Source organism: Sardina pilchardus, chromosome 15 (assembly GCF_963854185.1).
Source record: "Sardina pilchardus chromosome 15, fSarPil1.1, whole genome shotgun sequence".
Lineage (NCBI taxonomy): Eukaryota > Metazoa > Chordata > Actinopteri > Clupeiformes > Clupeidae > Sardina > Sardina pilchardus.
In genome coordinates, this window is record NC_085008.1 from 22,824,109 (window position 1) to 22,847,654 (window position 23,546).

Sequence of the window (23,546 nt, forward strand, 5' to 3'; positions counted from 1 at the left end):
ACAAACAACATGCTCCAACAACATAATTGCATGTGCCAGTCAATTTTGTCGTAGGTCGCTCCATATTCATGCTTGCTTGTTCCTTATTTTGTCGCCTTTAGAAGAAGCATGCTTAGTGTTCTGAAGAAACACACAATGTAGCCACTACAAAGTTTATACTGCTTCACAATGCCTGTGAAGGCAATGAAATCAAATGAAGTGCTAATTGCCGAAGGAGTACTTATCCCAAGTGAAAAACAGCTATCATGAGTACCTTGCCTGACTGTTGAGGCGTGGACTTCCTTTGTGCCACCACCCAATGTTAAAGTTAATTTGATTAGAATGAAAACTCCAAAGCCATTTCAAATAATCTGCTCATTTGACCCCCTACAATTCAGCTGTCCTAAATGCATGTTGTCCAAGGAGAGGAAGAGAGAGAGAGAGAGAGTATGAAAGAGAGTATGAGAGAGAGAGAGAGAGAGAGAGAGAGAGAGAGACAGAGAGAGAGAGATATTCTCAATGTATGTTGCTGGATTACTGCAACAAATACTCAACAACAGCTCATCTCAGAAGACCTGACAGATCACAATATAAGATGGTTTTAAATGCAGGACTACTGCCCACGACTCAACAGGAACATACATCACGTTTTTTAAAAGATGTTGCAGCAGTTTAAGCAATGATCAAAATGCATGCCCAAGCCACATGTAAGCACATAACTTGACCAATTCTAAACTTTTGCCTCATCTTCCGTTTTCTTTTTGCCTTTGCGCATAAGTTCTTGTCTGAACGGAGCAACAGGTGTCAAACTTACTTTTGCAGAGGGGGATAGCGGAGAGAAGTAAAGCCGCCGCGAGTGTCAGTATCGCGCTGTTCGGTGGACTCATGGTGCTGATTAGACCCCCGGAGATGGTCGTACTGTGGCTGCTGCTGTGGCTGTTGGAACTGTGGGAGGTTCCGCTGGGACACTGATGGGTTCGCATCTTCAGCAAGGTGTGTGGTAGGAGCTTTTCTCTCACCAAGTTGGTTCACGCTGATAAACTTGCAGGCTTCTCTCGTTTTTAACGTTTTGTCGGAGGAATTTGGAGGCGTTTGAAGGCCACACCCTCCGTTTACTCAGTAATGGCGTCACACTTGTAAACACGTTCACAAACTTCCGATGAGATAATTTCTCTGAGTGCATCAGTGAATTAATGTGACAGGGGGGTAGGCCTATTCTACATCATGCACACGTGTTTTGTGGACGTAACTAAAACCGCATACAAACAATACATTTGTGAAAGACCGTTTGATTGCGAGAGATCTAATTCCAAAAAGGTCCATTTGAAAATTATGGAACTGGCCGTGTTTGTTCTAGTTTTGCAGAAGAGACAGTAGCCTACATGGTTGGCAATTTAGCTTTGAGCTAATGGTTTAAACGTGTAGTTAAACTGAACTGAAATCTTAACTAATTTTCCAAATGCGTTGGTTTGGCCTTACAGAATATGATGACATTCAATTCATTGTATGCTTTTTATGCATTTTTTGTATTTTGATTTTATAGTGACAACCAGGAGTCATCTCGGTCGTTTTCATTCTCATTTCCTTCATGAACAACCTTACTTTTTTCTTCTTCTTCTTCCGTGGTATACGCTCGATCGTATTTTCAGCACCACAGCCGCAAAGACAGCTCCTCAACCGTCAGATGTTTCGACGCTGTCAAAAACAGATAAGGCATCATATTTGAGGCAGGTGGGGTTTTGGCCCTTCGCATATTCCTCACATAGCCTAGCTTTATGAGGAGTGAACGACGTAGACTGTACAGAAAATCATTTTGTGTTAAATTAAATCTGTATGACTTACTTGGAGCACTCAAGCAATATAGACCTACAAGATTGCCAGATAATAAGATTCCGTCCAGCAGTGCAATAATTCAACACATCTTATGCATTGTCTCCAATGCTATAATAACGGTGCACCACGCTCTAGAATCTTTTAGTAGCGATATTGTAGCAAGCAACTCCATGCCACTACAGTCTACCATTTAAAATGCAAATAAATGCTAGGCCTAATGAATGGAAATGGACGAATTCATTTATATATTATTACTATTATGTTTAATGTAGGCTTTTCCGTGTACAGTACACACACACACACACACACACACACACACACACACACATAATACACCTGTTCATTGCAGCCATTGTAATGTTCATATTCTGGAAGTTTAGACAAAAGCATCAGCAAAATTGCAAAATACCAGCTTAGTCATAACCATAACCATAGGCTAATGCGAGAATGTGTGTATGAGCATCTAAAATATATGTTGTTACCTTAATTATGAAGGCTTGGTTACACCATCAGACAGCTATATGTACCCCCACCAATAACCAGCGGTATAATGCCAAATGCTGCAACATTGTGCTCAGCAAGAAAGTTTGGCAATGTTATGTTATATGCTGTACGTGATGATGACCCTGATTAGACCCCATCAAAAGCCTGCAAAAAACAAAACACTGACTGACACAAATTTCTTGCATTTCATGTATTCCCTGGAAAAGATGCTCTTAGACTATGAGTGTGAACAAAACTCTCTTGTCACGAGAGTTAGCTAACAACACTTTGTGTGCAGGTCAAACCCCCAGGAATTTGCCTGAAATAGCACTGTTTAACCATCGTTATCCATTCATGTAGGCCTAATTTACGCAGGATTATTTTGGTTTGTCTCTTGCTCATGCCATGAACACTCCCACCCATCTCTTACACTCCCATGATAGGGGTTTGCATGATAGTAGTGGTCTTCCATTTCACACTCAAGCATGGGGTTAACATGTGTGTGTAAGGGCCATTTCAGAATGGCAAGGCATAAGAGTGAATTAATTGAGCAAACCGCAAATGTTCACTCATGCGCAAAATACTGTGTGAAAACTGACACATGCCTAGCTAAACATGTTACAAAGAGTCAACTGAGGTCCCATCACCTCTAGTGGTTGTCAAAGTCTTGCGTAACCTATTAACAGTGGTGCATGCTTGCTTTGCCAGGCAAGTGAATAAAGCCCCATGGAATAAGACTTAGACCAGTTCAGCACTTCAGATGTCAAAGCATGATGAATTTCTCTTAGAGTGCCTGGTGAGCACAGCATAACGGGAAAAGAAACCTGAAGGGGACCTTTCAAGGTTGTGCTTTTGAAATTTATTGGTCCTCAGGTTGTCTGCACGTCATTGTGACGTCCCCTTTTTCACATTTGTATGTCTCATGATGATTACTATTGCTTTCTCCACCATATAGGCATTAGACAGTCTGATGTGTTTAGATGTTGTGCCATTTTTATGTGATAAAACTGAGATAACATATTATGGAAGCCATCAACATGCCGTGTGATTTTTATTGTCCCAGCAGTGTGACTGTGAAAAGATACTTACAGCATAGACTAAAGGCCTATTCGGACGGGATTAGTTTTATGGGGGGACGTACAGTAATGCAGGTTTATCATATGACCTCTGTAATATAAATGTCCAATTCGGACGGGACTAGACATCTCTGTCATTTTACTTGACATGGGAGGAGTAACTACGTTTACGTTCTGCCGTCACATCTTCGTCGCCGTGCACGTGATACTTTGCGTCAGGTACGTGCGGCATTTTCAGATTTGAAAGACTACACAAGTTGGTGAAACTAGCAAACGTTAGCTTTATGTTATGCCATAAGTAGTTTGAAATGGCTAACAATATCAAGCTATTAGGCAAACTAGCTAACGTCCTATTAGGAGCTGCACAGCATGTTATGTTTTCATTCAGACTATGGTGGAATTGTTTTCAAATCAGGATGTGACGAAATATTACAGACCTCTTTACAGAGGGTCGCGTTCGCACGGGATTAATATTACCTAAGGTAATTTCTCCGGACCGTTTTACGGAAGGTAAAAGTGTCTGTAAATGTCACCGACATACTCCGTTATGTTTACTGACATGGCGCGTCCGGACGGGACTACATTACCTGGTAATTATTACTTTACCTGATGTCACCCCATAAAACTAATCCCGTCCGAATAGGCCTTAAGAAAAAATGCCTAGGGAGGGTGCAGTGTGTAAATGGAGCGTTAGCTTGTTCCATAGACTGAGGACAGCAGCACAGAAGGTTCTGTCCCCAAAGGTCTGGAGTCTGGGGCGAGGACAGCATGTAAATGTAAAAAGAAGGGGGCCGAGGACAGATCTCTGGGGCACGCCATGTTTAACTGGTGCCAGGGCAGAGTTGGTGTCCTTTATGGTGGTGAATTGCAGACTGCCTCTCAGACAACATGGATGAAGGCACACCACCTCCAGCTAAACCTCTCAAAAACAGAATTGCTGGTCCTCCCAGCCAAACCTACAATACATCATGACATCAACATCAAAATCAACTCCTTGTCTGTTGCACCTACCAGGACATCAAGAAACTTAGGATTCATTCTCGACAACCAACTAACCTTCTCCGATCAAGTAGTCTCAGTAGCCAGGTCGTGCCGCTACGCACTATACAACATACGGAAAATCAGGACCTACTTGACTCAAGATGCTCCCCAACTCCTGGTACAGGCAATAGTCATCTCTCGACTTGACAACTGTAATGCCCTCCTGACAGGTCTCCCAGCCTGCGCAGTGAAACCCCTTCAAATGATCCAGAATGCAGCAGCACGCTTGTCACCCCATTGCTCATCCAGCTACACTGGCTACCGTTGGCCGCCTGCATCAAATTCAAGACTCTAACGCTTGCCTACAAAGTACTCTCCGGCTCTGCTCCCACCTATTTGAATGCCCTCATAAAGGCATATGCTACCACACGACCACTGCGCTCCTCAGCCGAGCGACGTCTAGCTCTTCCACCAGCACACTCAGGCTAATCCAAACTTTTCTCATCTGTCGTCTCCCGTTGGTGGAACGCACTACCTGTTCCTACTAGAGTAGGGACAACCCTCGCCATATTAAAAAAATGTCTGAAAACCCAGCTCTTCAGAGAACATCTCCTCTCATCACCTCTCATGTAATAACTGCATCAATGAGTACAATTGTCTGTATAGTGCTACAGACAATTGCACTAATTTATACAGACAATTGCACTAATTTATACAGACAATTGCACTAATTGATGCACTTATTACACTCATTGATGCACTTAATGTGGTTTTTAATGTGTTAGAATTGCTCTGAAAAGCTTAAATGTTTTTACCATGTTGTAAGTTGCTTTGGTTAAAAAGCTACAGCCAAATGTAATGTAATGTAATGTAATTAATTGTTTCCTACTTGAAAGATACCACCAGAACCAAGAGAGTGCTGTGCAGTGAGGCCAATGACGACCACTAAGGTCTGCATCTCACGCACGCCTGGACACACCCCGTTCCCACACTCAGAAGAGTGACCGTGCTTTCAGCATCTATTCACCACGCCTCTGGAACAGTCTACAGTACCACAAGATCTTAAATCAGCATCATCTGTCACTGGTTTTAAATCTTCTAAAAATCTATTTATTCAGACTAGCTTTGAGTTCCTGTGTAACAAATGGATATTGTATCCTTGTCTATATGTTTATATGTCTTTCTTTGTTGTTTTGGTTGTTGTCTGGAGGTGTAAGCTGTTGTTTGATTATATATCTTTAATCTTTGTCTTTTTACCTGTGAAGCACTTTGGTATGAAATGTGCTATACAAATTAAACTTACTTAGAGAGTACTTACTAATGAATTCAGAGAGGTTGAGGAGGATGGTGTGAGAAACCGCTGATGAGACCATTGTCAAAGGCGACGAGGAGGTCGCTTGTGATTTTAAAGAGGGAGGTTTCTGTGCTTTGCTTTGATGTGCTCTGAAGCCAGATTGGAGAGGTTTGAAGAGATGTTGATGGGACATGTGATTCAGGAGCTGGGCAGTCACTGTTCTCTCCAGGATTTTACAAAGACGGAGATTGGGCGGTAGGCGTAGGCCTAGTTGTTGGGGTCATCTGGGTCAAGAAGGAGGAGATGCAGCACGAGTAGCCTATGGTAGGAGGAGAAGTTCACCGTATAGCATATTTCATGTGCTGGGATCTGCAAAGTTTCTTTCAGACAACATACTATGTAGGCTATTACAGTGAATCATATGAATAAAGCTCAGTTCAGCAAAGAGACTTACATGTATGGTGCTTTGTCATGAAATCATTTGGCTTATTATTACTTAGTCACTTAGTTTGTCTTATTGTAAGACGTAACATACTGAAAACAAGCACAATTGGCTGCCAGTGCATTAAGCAAATTTGCCTTGATAAGATGCCTTAAAATAAGTCAAACTCATATTACTGTAAATCAAGTCAAAATGATATTACAAGAGAGTGCTAGATAGGTACAACGGCAACTAGATTTTTAAAAAAATTTGGCCTACAATAAGACTAATTACACTTGGTTAGATTTTATTTTTTTGCAGTGGACATACAGATATCCCCATTAGATGTATCACATTTGCATCTGCAATGTGATATTTGATAATTCGTCATAAAAGCGTTTCAAAGATCTACATGCTGAAGCTGTTATAACATACTGATTAAAATCGTATAATGTGCTAACCAGCGAAAGCAGGGGATTACAGTAAAAACTGTATCACCTGACCCTTATGACATAACATCCATCCTATGCATCATGTTCCTAGTTCAGTTCTGAGCGTATGCACTCCCCCAAGTGCACGATGTAAATGGAGCCAATAACATTACTGTGCTATCTCCATCACGGTGCTCATTATGAAAATGTCAAGCATTCTGCTCTCAGGGGTCTTGTGTATACACAGACCATACAGATGCAGCAGTTTCAACTCGAACCTTGTTTGTGAGTTTGTATAGGATAATTCTTGCCATAGGTTAGTGTGTGTGTGTGTGTGTGTGTGTGTGTGTGTGTATATGTGTGTGTGTGTGTGTGTGTGTGTGTGTGAGCATGTGTGTACATGTGATGTGTACCTGCACTGAAGGATGGTTTGTTAAATGTGAGAAGACATGTAGCTTTGCTTATGGCATGTTGTGAATAATGTCCAGATAGTGCAGAGGGACGTTAATGAAATATATTACTGTGATACGTCGTTTCAAAGACTAAAATCATAGTGGCTCTTTGGTTGCAATTGTGTGTGTGCGTGTTTGTGTGTGTGTTTTGGAAACATTTCAACCACTGGGCTTATGTTATAAGTGACGTACGAGAGCAAATGCACTTGACATGCACAGTTCCACTGGGAAATATCCTCCAAATATCAAATGAATAAATAACCTGCTAGTGTTTCCTATGAAGGCATTGGCTGAATTGTAGCTGTGGGGAGGGTGGGTCAGGAAGTAACTCGGTGAGATCAGTGCCCATCTATAGTGAGAGTGAATCATGTATAAACCACACCAGGCTATGAGGTGGAGGTTAACAATTAACACGGTTTAGCATATTAGAAATATACTTATTTACTGTATGTAGTACTTGACCATACCCACACCTCTTAAAAAGCTAAAATACAAAAGGATATAAAAATACATTCACTCTAAAATGGCTGCTTGACTGACTGTAAGATGGTCATTATGAGGCATTTTTGGGCAGTAGTCAAAGATTGTCTAGTTATCTTTATCAACCGTCTCTGGAACAGTTATAGGACCTCTGAGTAAGCTACCTCTAGAACTGAGAAGCTTTTTCTTCGCCTGTTTGCACTTGTACAGCCCGTAAGAATGCCAAACTGATGTTACATCTATACATTAATAGAGCACCCACTGATTGTGAACCAGAGTTATGAACATGAACTTGTTTGGTTTTCCCCTAAGATCGCCCTTCCCACCAGGAGATAGATTGCCGACCCCAGCACATGCTACGTATAGGCCTAGTTGTATTGCCGACCCCGGGACACTTTACAATAAAAATAAATAAATTCATTAATAACATAACATAACACAAAATAAAATCAATCAATAAAAAATCATCCTCTGATATGATTTCTTCTCAAATGTAATTACATGTAAAGCAACCAAAAGCTGAAGTATGATGGAATATGCTGTAATAGGGAAGTTGTGGGAAAGAGAAATTGATCCCAGAATTTCTGATCCCAGCCCTAATTGGTCTGCAAGGAGAGGCCTGTGAGACCCAAATGCATTATGGGAATCTTAATGAATTTGTGACGCTACTGAGAGATAATTAGTCAAACTCTGACTCATCCACAGTGTGTTTACTTTCTCGGTCCCTACGGTGCTCTGTACATTTGTCTGTCCACCTCTGGCAGTCAATAGTCTTAGATGCTACGGTGCGGGACAATTATCCTTCTTCAGAGGAGAATATTCAAAAAAGAAGATTTAAAAAGTGGAAATGTCATTGTGCATGTCATCCAAACTCTCTCCTGTGAGTGAGTCAGTACATGGCGTACTCTTGGCTTATTATAGCACGTGTGTTTTTACCCAAGAGCGCAAGGCATGGGAAGTGCCTGCTCGGACTCATGACTGCATACTACAGTGATTATACGCTGAATGAGAGCACTCTGTGACACATACGCATGCACGTGCGCTAGCACACACACACACACACACACACACACACACACACACACACACACACACACACACACACACACACACACACACACACACACACACACACACAGGTCACTTGGTGAAAAACATTCAATAACAAAAAATAATGGGCTTGGTGTCATTGCAGATCTAGCTAAAAATGCTGTCTTAATTTGCCCATTTTATTTCTGAAGGGTGCAGACACATGTGCACACTACTTTTCACAGAAATCTATGGAAAAGTAAACCTCCCTGAAAGTGTGTGTCTTTGTGTGGGAGTGAGTGTGTGTGTGTGTGTGTGTGTGTGTGTGTGTGTGTGTGTGTGTGTGTGTGTGTGTGTGTGTGTGTGTGTGTGTGTGTTGTATTGTGCTGTACTTTCAATCTCTGAAGCTTCCAGCTCAGTCTAATTATCCATCTTCAGGTTTCTAGTGAACTGTGATTGGCTGGCTTTCCCAGATTTGTTAAGAAGCAAAGCTCTTAAGTACTAAGAACTTCTTAGAAGCGTTCTTAGCACTCTAAGAACGTTCTAAGAACGCTCCTAAGAAGTTCTTAGCACTTAAGAGCTTCTTAACAAATCTGGGAAACACGGCCTATTCTGGTCTGATAAAGCCTTTTCTGATAAAGCCTTTTCTCACAGAGACAGTACATGGAGCTGTTAAACACAATTTAAAGAAACACAATATAGGAATTCCCCTTATTGTCAATGTTCAACATACCGTGTACCCATTTTGCACTAAAGAGGGTTTGTTTAAAACTGACAAAAAGGGTCGTGCTCTTACCCACGACAGCAACTCTATAAAGTGCAATGCCAGACCTCCCGGTGACACAGGATCAATGTTAGACATGTTATTCTCCTTATACAGGAAGTCATTCTGGCATCAAAATAATCTGTTATTTTAAAGTAAAAGAACTACACTGTGTTGCTTTAAATGTAGCTGCTACATGTTGACACAGCAGCACCATAGATTATTAGAGGGTATTTGAATGGATGTTCAAATAAGGTTTTTAAAATCAACTCTCTGTTTGGAGTAATTGTGAAAGCAATGAGAGCATGTTACGTGACAGTGGTGAAATGGTTCTGCCCAACATAGGGCTGCAGTTCCGTTCAGATTGCTTTAGCAATTGATCGAAAACATAATATAGCCAACAGAAATCTTTCTAATCACCACAGAAAGACCACTGAGACTTTAATTACTCTGCTTCGTTTTTCCATGTTTAATGCCTTTCCCAGATTCAATTTTATGCCTCGTTAATTGCCCATCATGATCATCTGTTACACTTTGGGGATGCTGTGCGTTAACTGAATTTTTCCATGTACAGTCAATGTGTCCCGCCCCTCCCCTCCCTATGCACGCACATATATACACACACACACACACACACACACGCACACACAAAAACACGCATTCCTGTTCAGTGAACGTTTCCCCTCTTGTTCAATTAGCGTTTTCACCTCCTTATGAAGTTCAACATTCAGAAGTGAGCGAGAGTTCTTCACTGCTCCATTTTTTTGTTCAATGCTGTTTTTATCGAATTCTATTTTTGTTATTGAATTTGGAGACAACATGCCATCATTTTTATATCTATACAACATGTTTGCCTGTTTGAGATTTTAGTACATAATTAAGCCATAATGTGATTTAACAGATAGAAGTGTGACGACTGATGTTAGATAATACACACACACAACTATAGTGCAACATTTAATGTTGTGTTTTGTCCCTTTTTTACTTGAAATCCTCTTCACACTACAGGCTGCCCGCTCATCTTAATGGAGTGTAACTACTCTGCTGCCTCCTATAGTCTTTGAATGCAAACTCACCAGCATTAGAGTTTCAGCCTCATTGAGCATCAGAAGAACAGCTCTTACCACTCACTGCAATGCTGCTCACCTTATAAGCCCCATCTGTATTCGCCACCTACTTGAGAAAAGAACAAACTTTTCAATTAACTTTTATTTACTTGAGTGGCTGTCTACATATACCTGCGTGACCTCTTAGTCACATATAATCATAGCCAAGAGGTCTCATTTCCTGGGCGATGCTGATGAGCCAAAGAGACAGTGGAAATATTTGCGAGAGCATAGCACCCTTGAAACTGGAGAGGCTGCGAAGTTTCTGCTTGAAAACGTATTGATGGTGATAATCCTATTTTTCATTTTGCCACACTACTTGATGGTTATGGAATTATGCTCTTCAGTGCAGACTGCAGGCTACACATATGTGGGGAATGAGGGAGATGGCAGAGCACAAGTGAACAAGGCGAACAGGAACGCCAAGAGACTTTCCCATTTGACGAATCACATGTCAGATCAAGCCACGTCATCCCCATTTTGTTCTGACTCACAGTTTGAGCCAACATCCACAATATCTCACAATTATATAATTAGATAACAAGTTTTGTATTTATACCATCCTCTATTTCTTTATTACGTTGAAGTAATTTCTGAATAAAGAATACAGTGTAATGGGGATTTTTGTATTATGATTTTGTCTGATAGAATTTCCAGCAACATGAGACTTCAATGTTTTAGGCTATTTTTTTTAAATGCCTTATAAATGGCAAACTGATATATTGTGTCTTGGCTGGCTCAAGCCTAATAGTTATTTAAAGTGATCTTTATCAAAATGAGGAAAGGCTGCCGAGCCTTTAATCAACAGTGTGAATGTCACCGAAGATTACACAGACATTATCATCTCTCCCTCCATATTCACATTCCAGTTAAAATCAGCCTTTTCTTGTAATGTGGCATCCCCACACAAACAGTGACGTGAGATCTCTCGTGACTCTCGTGAATGCTTCAAGAGACCATTTAGGGGCGAACCATGCCCACTTATATACAGTGCCCTCCATTAGTATTGGAACACATGTTGACTAAAGAGGAATTTCCATTTGTATGGAATTTGATCTTAATTCCTTAAATAAAAAAAGAGGAAATATCCAACCTTTAAGGACATACATTTTCTTTGTTACTGAAGAATGTATAACCACCATACGTTTGGTAACCCCCAGGTTAAGAACCACCTAGGCTTATGCTATTATGGGTTCAGTTTCAAGAAATTATAAATAATACAAATAATAACACAAATTAAATGAATAATCCTGTAATGACACAAAGGTTTTTGTTGTGACCAGTTCAAGTGCTGGAATAATCCTGTTTTTTCAGGTGCATTGAATCTGTTGATGGTTAGACTATAAGTCATATTAAGTAACTCTCAATCTGTCCATTTCTTTCAACAAAACTTACCAGAAGTCCTCACTCCTCATTGTGGCTCTGGCACCATGATCGCATAATCACAAAATGCTTTGAGAAGTTAATGGCTGCAGGACCCCCATCAGTATACAGGAAGAACCGCTCGACTGCTGAACCCGACTCTTCCGCGATCCATCTAGCATTCATCACCTGAAAAAGAAGGACTCTTATGTCAGACTACTCTTCCAGAGAGTATAGCTCTGGGTTTAATACTACCATCCCCAAATGCTGGTGAATGTCATTTCTTGGACTAACACTCGCAAATTGATCTTAGACTTTCTATCAGACAGACCCCAATCTGTCAGGATCCACAACAAGACATTTTCCACCATCATCCTCAACACCAGCCCCCTCCAGTGTCCTGATGACCACTGCAAATCTCAATACCCAAACAACCATGTGCTTAAATTTGCAGACGACACAGTGGTAGGACTCGTCACTCAAAACGACAAGTCAGCATACAGAAAGGAAGTATGGCTTCACTGGAGACCTGGTGCAACAATAACAACTTAAAGCTGAATGACAAGAAAAGAAAGGAGATCCCCCCTCTCCACAGTGCATAGGATGAAGTCGTCTCCTTCAAATCCCTTGCACATCTCAAATGGGCTGGAATGGAGACAAAACACAACATATCTTGTTAAGAAAGCCCATCAGTGCCTCTATTTCTTAAGGGCGTTGAAGCAGGCTGGTCTGCATACTCACCTCCTTTTACAGGTACGGAGAGCAGAGCATCTCTCCTCCTGCATTACATGGCAGCTGCTCTGCAGACAGGAAGTCACTGCGGTGGATGGTTAAGATGGCTCAGCATACCATCAGCTGCAGTTTACCCACTTTAGAGGACAGGTGCAAAAACAGAGCCTTCCTCATCATGAAGGATAACACTCATCCTGCCCCCCTCCAATCAGATAGGCTAAATGCAGCATCAAGGCATACAACCAGACGGAAGAACAGTTTCTTCCCAACTGTTGTTAGACTGATAAGTTCATTACCTTTTCTCTAATCTGACCATAGACTGCTCCTGACACACTGAACTTAGCCTAGCCTACTCATTGACTTGAGCACCCTGAACAAGGCTATTCACTGTGCATAGCCTACTGCAATGGTAGATATATTGGATAGGTTGATACATTTGTTTTACCCATAATTTAATTTCTTATAATTGTTTTTATACCTAGTTATTTTAATTGCTTTAATATTTTCATTTCTGTGAATGAAAATGTTGGAATGACAAAGCTGAATCTTGAATCTCGAATCTTCCCAAAAATATAGCCTAATATTATAAAACAGCTAGGCTACCATGTTATATTTCTATCTTTGCTGGAGGCTTGCTAGACTCCTCTCTTCATAATTCTCATCTCCGTTTTTAATGACTAGGCCTAGGCTACTAGCACTAAATTAACTTCTGTCTCTTCTTTTGCCCCACCAGCTTTCCGCAAAGAGACGACTCGACGTGAGGACGTCATGTGATAGTGTCTCCGGAAACAGGAAGTAGCAGGGCTAGGACACAGGACAGCTGTCTGCACAAAACAAAAATCATGAACTTACACTGAAGGGCTATTCTGAAAACATAATTCTAAATGGACGTGAAAGACAATACAAGGTGTAATTAATACCGAGCTAACTGGTCATAACTGGAACGTGTAAGGTGAGTTGACTGCGATCCAAAAGCAAGCATTTTCCCGTTTTGTCGGATAGAAGACACCTCCCTTTTAGCATCATGCAATGCTTCGCTCTCTCTCCAGCTAGTCGACTGTCATACTTGAACTACAGTGACTGTTAAAACAAGCAGTTCTAGTAAATATCAAAGTTCCCTTGCACTTGTGAAGTAATGTCCAATTCTGTTATTTGAGTGTCAAGCTCATGGTACATGATTGAGGTCATCAAAATGCTTTATGCCTCTCTCGCTAGTTAGCTAACTTTCAACTGGCTAAATAACATAGCTTACTGTACTTCTACAGTAAACATCGGTTACGTCAGTGACATTTTTATTTTTCCCGCATGTTGTAGTCAAGTAGCCTAGTTGCAGAATATTAAACCATCCGTCATTAAAAACACCGTATTCTGTTCCTTCCTATTGAGGTAAATGTTACTGACGCTTGTTTTCAGACAGTTTACAGTGTCAACCCCTCCTATTTTTTTTACAGACAACACCAAAATGACAGCGATCAAACATGCCCTCCAGAGAGACATTTTCACTCCCAATGATGAGCGTCTTCTCAGCATTGTCAATGTATGCAAAGCAGGGAAGAAAAAGAAGAATTGCTTTCTTTGCGCCACAGGTAAAAGACCGATCATCTTCATCAGATTCCCTGTTGGCCTATATTAACGTCTTGAAAAATAAATGGAATGTAATGTTTACCTCTAGAGCCCAGATTTATCATACTTTGCATGACAGCATGAAGTTATCCTGGAAGCTGAACAATTTTGCAGCCTTTACGTAACTAATTTTATTCTCAGCCATGCACAACAACCCAGCAGGGACAAACAGCTTGTTCTATGGCAGACACTCTCTGAGACTGTTTCTACTCTCTGGAGTCACTCTCTCACTTGCATTGCAGTCACCACAGAGCGACCTGTGCAGGTGAAAGTGGTCAAGGTGAAGAAGTCAGACAAGGGGGATTTCTACAAGCGGCAGATGGCATGGGAGCTGCGGGATCTCACCGAGGTGGATGCCAAAGACGCCAACAAGGTCTGTAGTCACGATTCAGAAAGATCTCACACTCAATGGCCGGGTTTCCCAGATTCGTTAAGAAGCTCTTAAGTGCTAAGAACTTCTTAGGTGCACTCTAAGAACGTTCTAAAAATGCTCCTAAGAAGTTCTTAGCACTTAAGAGCTTCTTAAAGGATCTGGGAAACCCGGCCAATGTCTGTATGGGCCTATCTATCAGTCATTCATTACATTACATCATTTGGTTGATTCATTTTAGCCAAAGCCAATTACAACATGGTAAACTTTAAACAATTTAAGCTTTTTAAAAACAATTCACACATCAATTCTAGGGAAATTTGAAAAAAAAAGGTTGAATGCATAATGAATAAGTGCATCAGTGAGGTCGAATACATAATGAATAAGTGCATCTGTGAGTGCTGTTTTTATAGTCAGGTGGTACTGTAAGTCTAGAATCAGCAAGAATAGTTGCCATTTATTTCACCTCTGTTGCGGGTGTGTTGTTGTAAATCTCCCAGGAAAACCCTGAGTTTGACCTGCACTTCGAGAAGGTGTATCGCTGGGTGGCGAGCAGCACAGCGGAGAAGAACTCCTTCATCTCCTGCATCTGGAAGCTCAACCAGCGCTACCTCCGCAAGAAGGTGGAGTTTGTCAATGTCAGCGCTCAGCTTCTGGAAGGTAGGACACGCCCAAATGTCTGAAATTATATTTACTGTCGGCTATATCAGGAAATGACATGCATAGCGCCAGTTAGAGAAGAGTTACATACTGTAAGGAAAGTCTGTATAGTGCTTAACATTTATTGTACTGCCATTTATTTACTGCTAATATGATTTACTTTTGAATGCTAAAATCTAACCTGCTACTGTGAGTGACAGGTGCTGTATTGCACCTTGAGCAAGTTTGATTTAGGACATTCTGGAATGAATCTCCTCTATTCATTCATTCCAATACTACAAACTTGCTCTTTGTTTTTCCTCTATTGTCCCTATTCAACTGTAACTGTAACTCCTATGATTAACGTCTGCCCTTTTCAGCTTCATTTTAGACTCAATTGCACCTTCTTGTTCTGCATATATTTGTCAAGTGTTGCTCAGACACATCTGCTTCTCTGTGAACTTCAGTGACTTGGGTTGGGGGGAGGGGGGTGCTTAACCAATGAACAGAGGCCAATGAACAGAGGTCCTAACTAATTTGTGGTGTTAAGCCTTCGTTTGTTTTAGCCCACATTGTTGCACAAATCAGGGGGAACATAATTTGATTTTCTTCCTGCAATAGGCTCTAAAGAATGGCAGACACCTTTAACGCTTCGGATATTTTCTGTTGTTTGTTGCGTGATGTTGCTTTTTTTCCCCTGACTGAACTGAACTGAAGCATGGCTCTGTGTGGCTTGTAAGGCTTAATCTCTGTTCTGTACTCTTCTCTCTAAAACCTCTCACTGGCCAGAGCTTCCTAAAGCTGAAGGTTGGTACTGCAACTCTTTCTACTTTTTCCTCCATCATGTCCCCTCCAGACCTCTCATACTCCCCCCCCGCCCCCCCACCCCCCCCTCCGCCCCGGCTACCTCGCCCCGTTTCCATAGCATCTTCCATGTCAGGCCATCTGTCCTAAACCACCCGCTCACCGACCACACTGCACACCATACAGCCATAACAGCACTGTGGATGTTGTGTTGTGTGAGGGCGTGAGTGGTAAAGGTCTGTGTATGGATCTTGGTTGCTGTAGCTTCTAGCTAAGTATACATGTGTATTCATTGTGCGTGCGTGTGTGTGTGTGTGTGTGTGTGTGTGTGTGTGTGTGTGTGTGTGTGTGTGTGTGTGTGTGTGTGTGTGTGTGTGTGTGTGTGTGTGTGTGTGTGTGTGTGTGTGTGTGTGTGTGTGTGTGTGTGTGTGTGTGTGTGTGTGTGTGTGTGTGTGTGTGTGTGTGTGTGTGTGTGTGTGTGTGTAAACAGAGTCCGTTCCGAGCAGCGAGAGCCAGAGCGTTGCGGGCGGCGACGAGGACGCGCTGGACGACTACCAGGAGCTGAACACGCGCGAGGAGCAGGACATCGAGGGCATGATGGAGGTGTGCGAGTACGCCATCTCCAACGCAGAGGCCTTCGCCGAGAAACTCTCCAAAGAGCTGCAAGTGCTGGATGGGGTGAGTGGAACAGAAGCCCTCCTAGACCTGCTGGCATGAGTGGCAACCACTGCCAAAGGGGATGGGATCTGGGAAAAAGCCTTCACATGGAGAAATAAAAAATTCTTGATTTCTGCTCCGACTTTGGTGAAATTTCACCAACTTAAGACTCCATCCAACTTAAGACTCTCTCTCCCTCCCTCCCTCCCCTCAGGCAAACATTCAGTCCATCATGGCGTCAGAGAAGCAGGTGAGCATCCTGATGGATCTGCTGGACGAGGCCCTGAGGGAGGTGGACACCATCGAGGGCAAGCTGAGCAGCTACGAGGAGATGCTCCAGAGCGTCAAGGACCAGATGGACCAGATCTCCCAGAGCAACCGCCTCATCCAGATCAGCAACTCCAACAACGGCAAACTCCTGGACGAGATCCAGTTCCTGGTGGTGAGGCACTGTTTGAGGGGGTCGAGGAGGCAGACACTTTTGGAATAGGCTCGTAGGATATGTGGACTCTTGTTTCTCATTCGCCATGTTTTCATTCTGGTTTGATCTCTTTGTACAGTCCTATTTCATGGCATGCATGTCACAATATTTTCAGCACTAAAGCTACAGTAAAATAGCACTATAGCTAAAGTAAAATATTTCCTAAATTCCTAGTGTACTACAGTACGTTTCTTTTTTTTTGTTTCTTTATATTTCTCTCCGTATGTTTGCAGAACCATATGGACCTGTCCAGAGGACACATCCGGGCCCTTCAGGAGGGTGACCTGTCCTCCCCCAAAGGCATCGAGGCCTGCATCAACGCGTCGGAGGCCCTGTTGCAGTGCATGAACGTGGCTCTCAGGCCGGGTGTGTCCACCTGTCCACCTCTCCCCTCTACTGTCTGTCCTCTCCCAACCCTTCATATCAGCAGGGGAGTTTAGAAGTTTCTTGGTGTTTTAAGCCCCCAACGGTGTCTTCAAGGCAGCGCTGCCTGGAAGGCGCTAGGGTTAGGCATGGGATAAGATTAGGGTTTGGGTCAGGGTTAGGTTTAGGATTAGGTGCCTTTTAAGATGACAATGGCCGCGCTGTCTGGAAGACGACGTTGAGGGCTCAAAACACCATCGAGCAGTTTAGAACATCGTAAAAGAAGATTCTATTCCGCAACAATGTAAGGTTCTAAAATTCCATGTTGAATTTACTGAGCCCAGATATTTTTACACCGGTGTGACGGTAATGGTTTAAGGTATAAACGGGCAAAACAACATGGCGATTGGGGGTTATGGTCGGGCTGGTATTTGGCAGACATTTTTGTCCATGTTGAAGTGATGTGCTCATGTGTGTGGTCTGTGTTTGTTCAAAATAATTTCCTTTAGGTCACGATAAGCTGGCTGCGGTCAAGCAGCAGCAGATGCTCTTCAACGAACTGAGAGACAATTTCGCCCGCCGCCTCACCAACCACCTCAACAACGTGTTTGTACATCAGGTACACACACACACACACACACACACACACACACACACACACCTGTGACCTTTTCACCTGCCCAGCTCACCTGCTGCCACCCACTGTAATATAGAGTAGCATCTTGTAAAGGAGCTATATTCCTTCATAGCTTCATTGGTCACTAACACTACCAACCGCCAACCAGTCACTCAGGTAAATGTACAGTATCTGACCAGTTCCACAATGTCCTGGATCACTTCAAGAGGGATGAATTTCATCTTGTTTTATAGTGTAAGTGTATACATATTTGGCGCTTGAATGTTCCCTGTTTCTCCATTATTTGTCTGTTCTTCTGTCTTTCTCTTTTTATTGGCTGTTTTTCTTCTCTATCCTGAATCTGATTGGTCTCTTGTCTCCTGCTCCTGTGTTTTGATTGGCCGCCTTGCCTCGCTCTGTTACCCCACATCACGCAACTCTGTGCTCTCTCTCTCTCTCTGTCTCTGTGTCCCTCTGTCCCCCTTGTCAGTTCAACCACTTCAGTCACTTCAAAATGAGCATCCCTCAGTTCTATAGGTCCTCCTGTCTGTCACTCCCAGTGAGTACACCTGTCCAGCACCCGCCCCCTCCGACGTAACATGTGACCTCACTTCCTCTTCGTCTAACCATGCCCACCACCCCTACCCAAAACCCCTTCATCCAATGCCCTGGTTTCCCGTGAAGAGCATGGCTTGTGCTCATGAAGACTTAACTTGTTCTCCTCCATCTAAGAAAATCAAAGACTTCCTCACCCAAAGCCTTTAATTAACCCAGACGTGCTACCCCGCTCTCATCGTTGTCAACTCATTTTAGCACCATTGTAGCACCCCCTTGTGGCTGGGAAGTACTAAGCACTGCGCTTTTTTTGTGTGCACTTTGAATGAGTTTGAGGTGTGTGTGTGTGTGTGTGTGTGTGTGTGTGTGTGTGTGTGTGTGTGTGTGTGTGTGTGTGTGTGAGAAAGAGCGAGAAAGAGAGAGAAAGAGGTGTTTGCACTTGGGATGGGTTCGCCGCTCTGCCTGTGCACTCAGCATGTTGCGTTCCAGCCAGGCAAGTGCACAAGACGCCTATGCCCCAAAGACCCGAGGAGGACCCGTTATGCCAGCGCTGCTTTGTTGAACACACCCTAACCCTCAGCTCTGGCTCTAACTGTGAGCGGTATAAAGACAATTGCTGAGAAATGAAACCACGCGCAGTAGGTTTCAGTAGGGTTAGATGCTCCCCTTGTGGTTGGTGGTCATCAGGGGACGACTTTATGATATTGTGATGGTGTCTAGTGTGGCTAATCAGCATCTTTCTGCACCAGATAAAGCTTCTGACCAAACCAGCTCTTTAAGGTCCATCATAACACCAATCCCTGGCCTTGACATGTAGTGTGTGTGTGGGTGTGTGTGTGGGTGTTTCTTTGCATGTGATTGATTTGTTTGTGGATAGCGGAGTTTGCTGCTGGTTTTGGATCTGATTTGCGTGTGTGTGAAGATTTCTGATTTTTTTCAGAAGAAGGGCAGAAGCTCCTGCTTTCTGGTGTGTGTGTGTGTGTGTGTGTGTGTGTGTGTGTGTGTGTGTGTGTGTGTGTGTGTGTGCTTATTTGGTATAGTTGTGTGTGATGGTGTGTGTTTGGGGGTTTTCGTGTGTGTGCGTGTGTGTGTGCTGGTTGTGTGCTTGTTTGGTATAGTTGGTGTGCATTGTTTTTTTTTAATGTGTGTGTGTGTGTGCTTTCATAAGCACAGGCGCCTGTTAACCCCCCCCCTCCCCTCCCCTCTCCACCCCCCCAGGGCCATGACCAGAGCTCCACGCTGTCCCAGCACACGCCTGACCTGGCGCTGCCCAAACACAGCCCGCTGCACAGGGACCTGCTGCGCTACGCCAAGCTCATGGAGTGGCTCAAGAACACCCAGAGGGAGAAGTACGACGGCCTGTCCAGGGTAAGAGCCCTTCCTCTTCCTCATCGCCTCTAGCACACAACCACCATCCTCATCATCATCATCATCGTCGTCATTGTCATCCTCGCTCTCATCATTCATATCACCTGCAAGCCTCTGATATAATAGTCAATGTACAGTTGATTTTATAACCGTCACTTTTCAACATACTTGCCATGGTTCAGTATGCTGTGCATTTCATGCAACACGTACGTACCTTCAAATATGCTTTCATAGCATTCAAAATGCTACAAAAAAACATGAAGCATCCTGTTTGAGCCATTGCATTGCCTAGTGAGTTTACCATAGTTTGTAAACTCGGAAATGATAGCACAACCGTTTTTTCTCCTTTCTTTGTGAGCAATGATAGTTTTGTTGCTAATAGATTGTGTTTCCTCTGTCTCTCATATTGCAGACCTATGTTGACTACATGTCCAGATTGTATGAAAGGGAAATCAAAGACTTCTTTGAAGGGGCCAAAATCAAAATGGCTGGCACTACCAAGGAGGCAAAGGGGAAGTTCGGTAAGGATTTTATGCGTGCGTGCGTGCGTGCGTGCGTGCGTGCGTGCGTGCGTGCGTGCGTGCGTGCGTGTGTTCACTTTGAGATTGTTTGTGTGTAGTCCCCCGGCTCAAGGCTATGACATAAAGAACTCACTATAATGTGGCATCAGACGCTTTATGTTTGTGTGTTTTAAGTAGCCATAAGTGGTGTGAGTCAGTGTGTGTTTATTTTTAATTTTTTTAACTTCACTTTTTTTCTTTACTGTTATTAACGTATGACACATTGTTGTTCATCGTCTCTTGCAGTTCATGTCTACTTTTAGTGATAAGTGCTGCAGTGTATTTATGTCTGTGTTAGAGAGTCAGACTAGGCAGCTGTCTGTGTGCACTGTGCTACATGTACATGTCTGTAGCTGGGCTTCCATACAGCGATTTATTGCGCTTTTCGACTATTTAAATCCTAAAGAAATCTTGACGTGAAACATTTGAAATGCGCATTAATGGCTTTCAAAGCGAATAAAGTAGAATTGGTTTTGCTTTTTTGCATCACAGAGGAAGGTAGATTGGCTCACTATTTGTTAAAGGTGTAATGCGACTGAGTTTGAGGACAACGGGTTTATTTTGTATTAAATTATATTCGTTGCAATTTTATTAGCCATTTCTACAAACATTGCCTTAAAACTTTAACAACCTCTAGTTTATATCAGACAGCTGTTCAGAGGTCCTCCCTTGATTTGGCGTTTCCATTTCCATAACACTGCAGATGGAAGTGCTCTTTTTTGTGATTCTATCTATCTATTATTATTTGCTTATTTATTTTACGAACTGTTCTTAAACCACGCGACCGCGTGGGATGGAACCCCAGCTGACGTGTCTGTCTGTGTTGTCTCCATTGTGCTCTGCTGACATGCTCCGCTTGGCTGCAATCACTGCTCACCAGAGCACTTTAGACTCCCCCGTTGTAGCGTCACGCCACGTCCCTGCACCCCGACAGAACGTGGCTCTGCAGGCTACATGTATCGGAAATCTGCAATAGGAACGGAAGTGGGAGAAAAAGTTGCAATATGTTGTTTTTGTCGTCAAAACAATTCTCAATAAGTTGGGCCCTGTACGATGACAAAAGGCCAAGTCTCACAACGCCTGAGTACATAATAGACTGTATTTTATACATTATAGTATGTCTTTGTTGCTCATTTGTTGGTGTTAACATGGTCTATAAAAACGTATAAAATGCAGAACGTCACGTGAAACAGAAAAATGAATAGAATGTAGTGGGATATTAGAAAACCAATTTACTATAAATCTTAACCTATGTAAATATTCCCCTTTTCTCAATGCAAACTTCATATTGCAACTTTGACTACATGTAGCATTCAGATATTTTTTACACAGATTTCATTTTGACAGATATCACCATTACATTTGATATTGCTCTCTCATACCCACACCACAATGTTTCTGTAATACCACAACAGAACAACCAATATACATCCTTCAGCTGTCTGCATCCGTTTTACTGGGTGTTTGTTTTCACTTGCATTTTTTAAACAGCTCTCTATCGCCCCCTGCTGGTAAGCTTTAAAATGGCAGGAGGTTTATTCTCTGCATGCTGTATTCAATATTTCCGGTGCAGCTCTCTCTTTTTTTTAAGTGAACCTAAAACTCAGATGAAAGCGACCTTTTGAGCCACTGCAGCGCATGTCAGTGTTTGACCTATGACCTTTAACCCTTTGACGTGTCCCCCATGACCCCCCTCCTCTCTTACCCCACCCCATGCCTACCTACCTACCCCTTGCCACCCACCCCTCCCCTCACTGCATGCCCTATGCCTAACGAGTCTCTGTCTCTGGTGCCTGCCTTTTCTAACCTTCTGCCAGCCACGCTTCCGCGGAAAGAGAGTGCTCTCAAACAGGAGGTCGAAAGTAAGTACAACACACACGCCTCACACACTCAAACACGCTTTTCTCTCACACATAGACACACACACATACACACACACACGTTTCCAAACACACGACACAAGCATGGTTTGATACACGCATTTACATTCATCTCTTCCCCTTGAATTGATGTTCTTTTGATGTGAGTTTAACCTGAAAGTACCAAAGGCACACTGACTTCACTGGAGGGCTCTTACTGTAATCGCTTATTCTCTAGACAGAGTTCACATCACATAGATGCAGAACATAACTGTCGTATATGCTTTATGTATCAGCCTCTGCAGCACACCGTATGCACAGACATTAGCCTGTAGAATCAGCCAGCGCTGCCAAGTATACATTTAATCACACACTGTAGTTTTCGTCTGTGTGCCTGAGACACCATATTACTCATGGACAGAGTCTAGCTAGTGCGCTCTCTTTATCAATGTAGAGTAAGAACCAGCCCATTAGACCACAGGTTTACCAATTATAAGCAGAAGCAAACCAGTTATAAACACTCGGGGCAATTTCTGTCTTTTGATGACCAGATCAAAGGGCACACTCTCAGCACGTGTGGCTCAGCTGCAGGCACAGGTTTCAGTCATGTGAACGGCAGACTAACAGCAAATCATGTATGAACGTCAGGGTCTGTTTGCTTTCAAGTACTGGCAGATCCATAGGAACACACTTATACTTTACTGTTTTATTGGTGCCATTAAGGCCCTCTCGGTCTCTTGATGTCCCGCAGTTCAATAGATTTACTGTTCGTAAGTCTGTTAAAGTGATAACAAGTCAACGCCTGTATCCGTGCAAGATGTTCTTGTTATTGGTGTGTTACAGAGTAGGAACCGGGCAGAGTTTGAGATTTCATTTCTATTTCACCTCAAATTGTGGCAAGGCAAATTTACTTGTAGACCATAACTCACATAGGTAATAGAGAGTCATTTACAAATTAATAGAGAAAAAAGAAGATAAACAATTCTAAGGGTAGAAGATATTAAGAAGAGCAGAGAACAATATCATATTTAATCCAGGGGGATAAGAGATTAAGATGGGATTTTTTTGGTTTCTGTCTTAATTAAACCTTGACTTTTTTTTTTACAAAATGGATGGCACATAATTTGCCATAGGGATTTATTTTTTGCACCTAATCTAGTCCCTAGTTAATTGGTTTTAATTATGATTTTATAACGACCTATTAACATAGTTGTTGCTTGCTTCTTGTG

The 23,546-nt window shown here is 42.7% G+C and overlaps 1 protein-coding gene across 4 annotated transcripts in view; it reads left to right on the plus strand.

Moving 5' to 3' along the window:
- Positions 1-13,217: 13,217 nt before the first annotated feature.
- exoc1 (exocyst complex component 1) overlaps positions 13,218-23,546 on the plus strand; it is a 17,395-nt gene continuing 7,066 nt past the window's right edge. The window contains exons 1-13 of one of the 4 annotated variants that reach the window (XM_062555683.1): positions 13,218-13,374; positions 13,874-14,008; positions 14,288-14,418; positions 14,916-15,075; positions 15,844-15,861; positions 16,349-16,536; positions 16,730-16,957; positions 17,230-17,362; positions 17,869-17,978; positions 18,466-18,534; positions 19,749-19,898; positions 20,311-20,419; positions 22,276-22,320. In XM_062555683.1, the coding sequence (XP_062411667.1) occupies positions 13,885-14,008; positions 14,288-14,418; positions 14,916-15,075; positions 15,844-15,861; positions 16,349-16,536; positions 16,730-16,957; positions 17,230-17,362; positions 17,869-17,978; positions 18,466-18,534; positions 19,749-19,898; positions 20,311-20,419; positions 22,276-22,320 (1,465 nt within the window). In that variant the 5' untranslated portion in view covers positions 13,218-13,374; positions 13,874-13,884. The remainder of the gene's footprint in view (positions 13,375-13,873; positions 14,009-14,287; positions 14,419-14,915; positions 15,076-15,843; positions 15,862-16,348; positions 16,537-16,729; positions 16,958-17,229; positions 17,363-17,868; positions 17,979-18,465; positions 18,535-19,748; positions 19,899-20,310; positions 20,420-22,275; positions 22,321-23,546) is intronic. The other 3 variants (XM_062555684.1, XM_062555686.1, XM_062555687.1) reach the window with 3 other exon arrangements.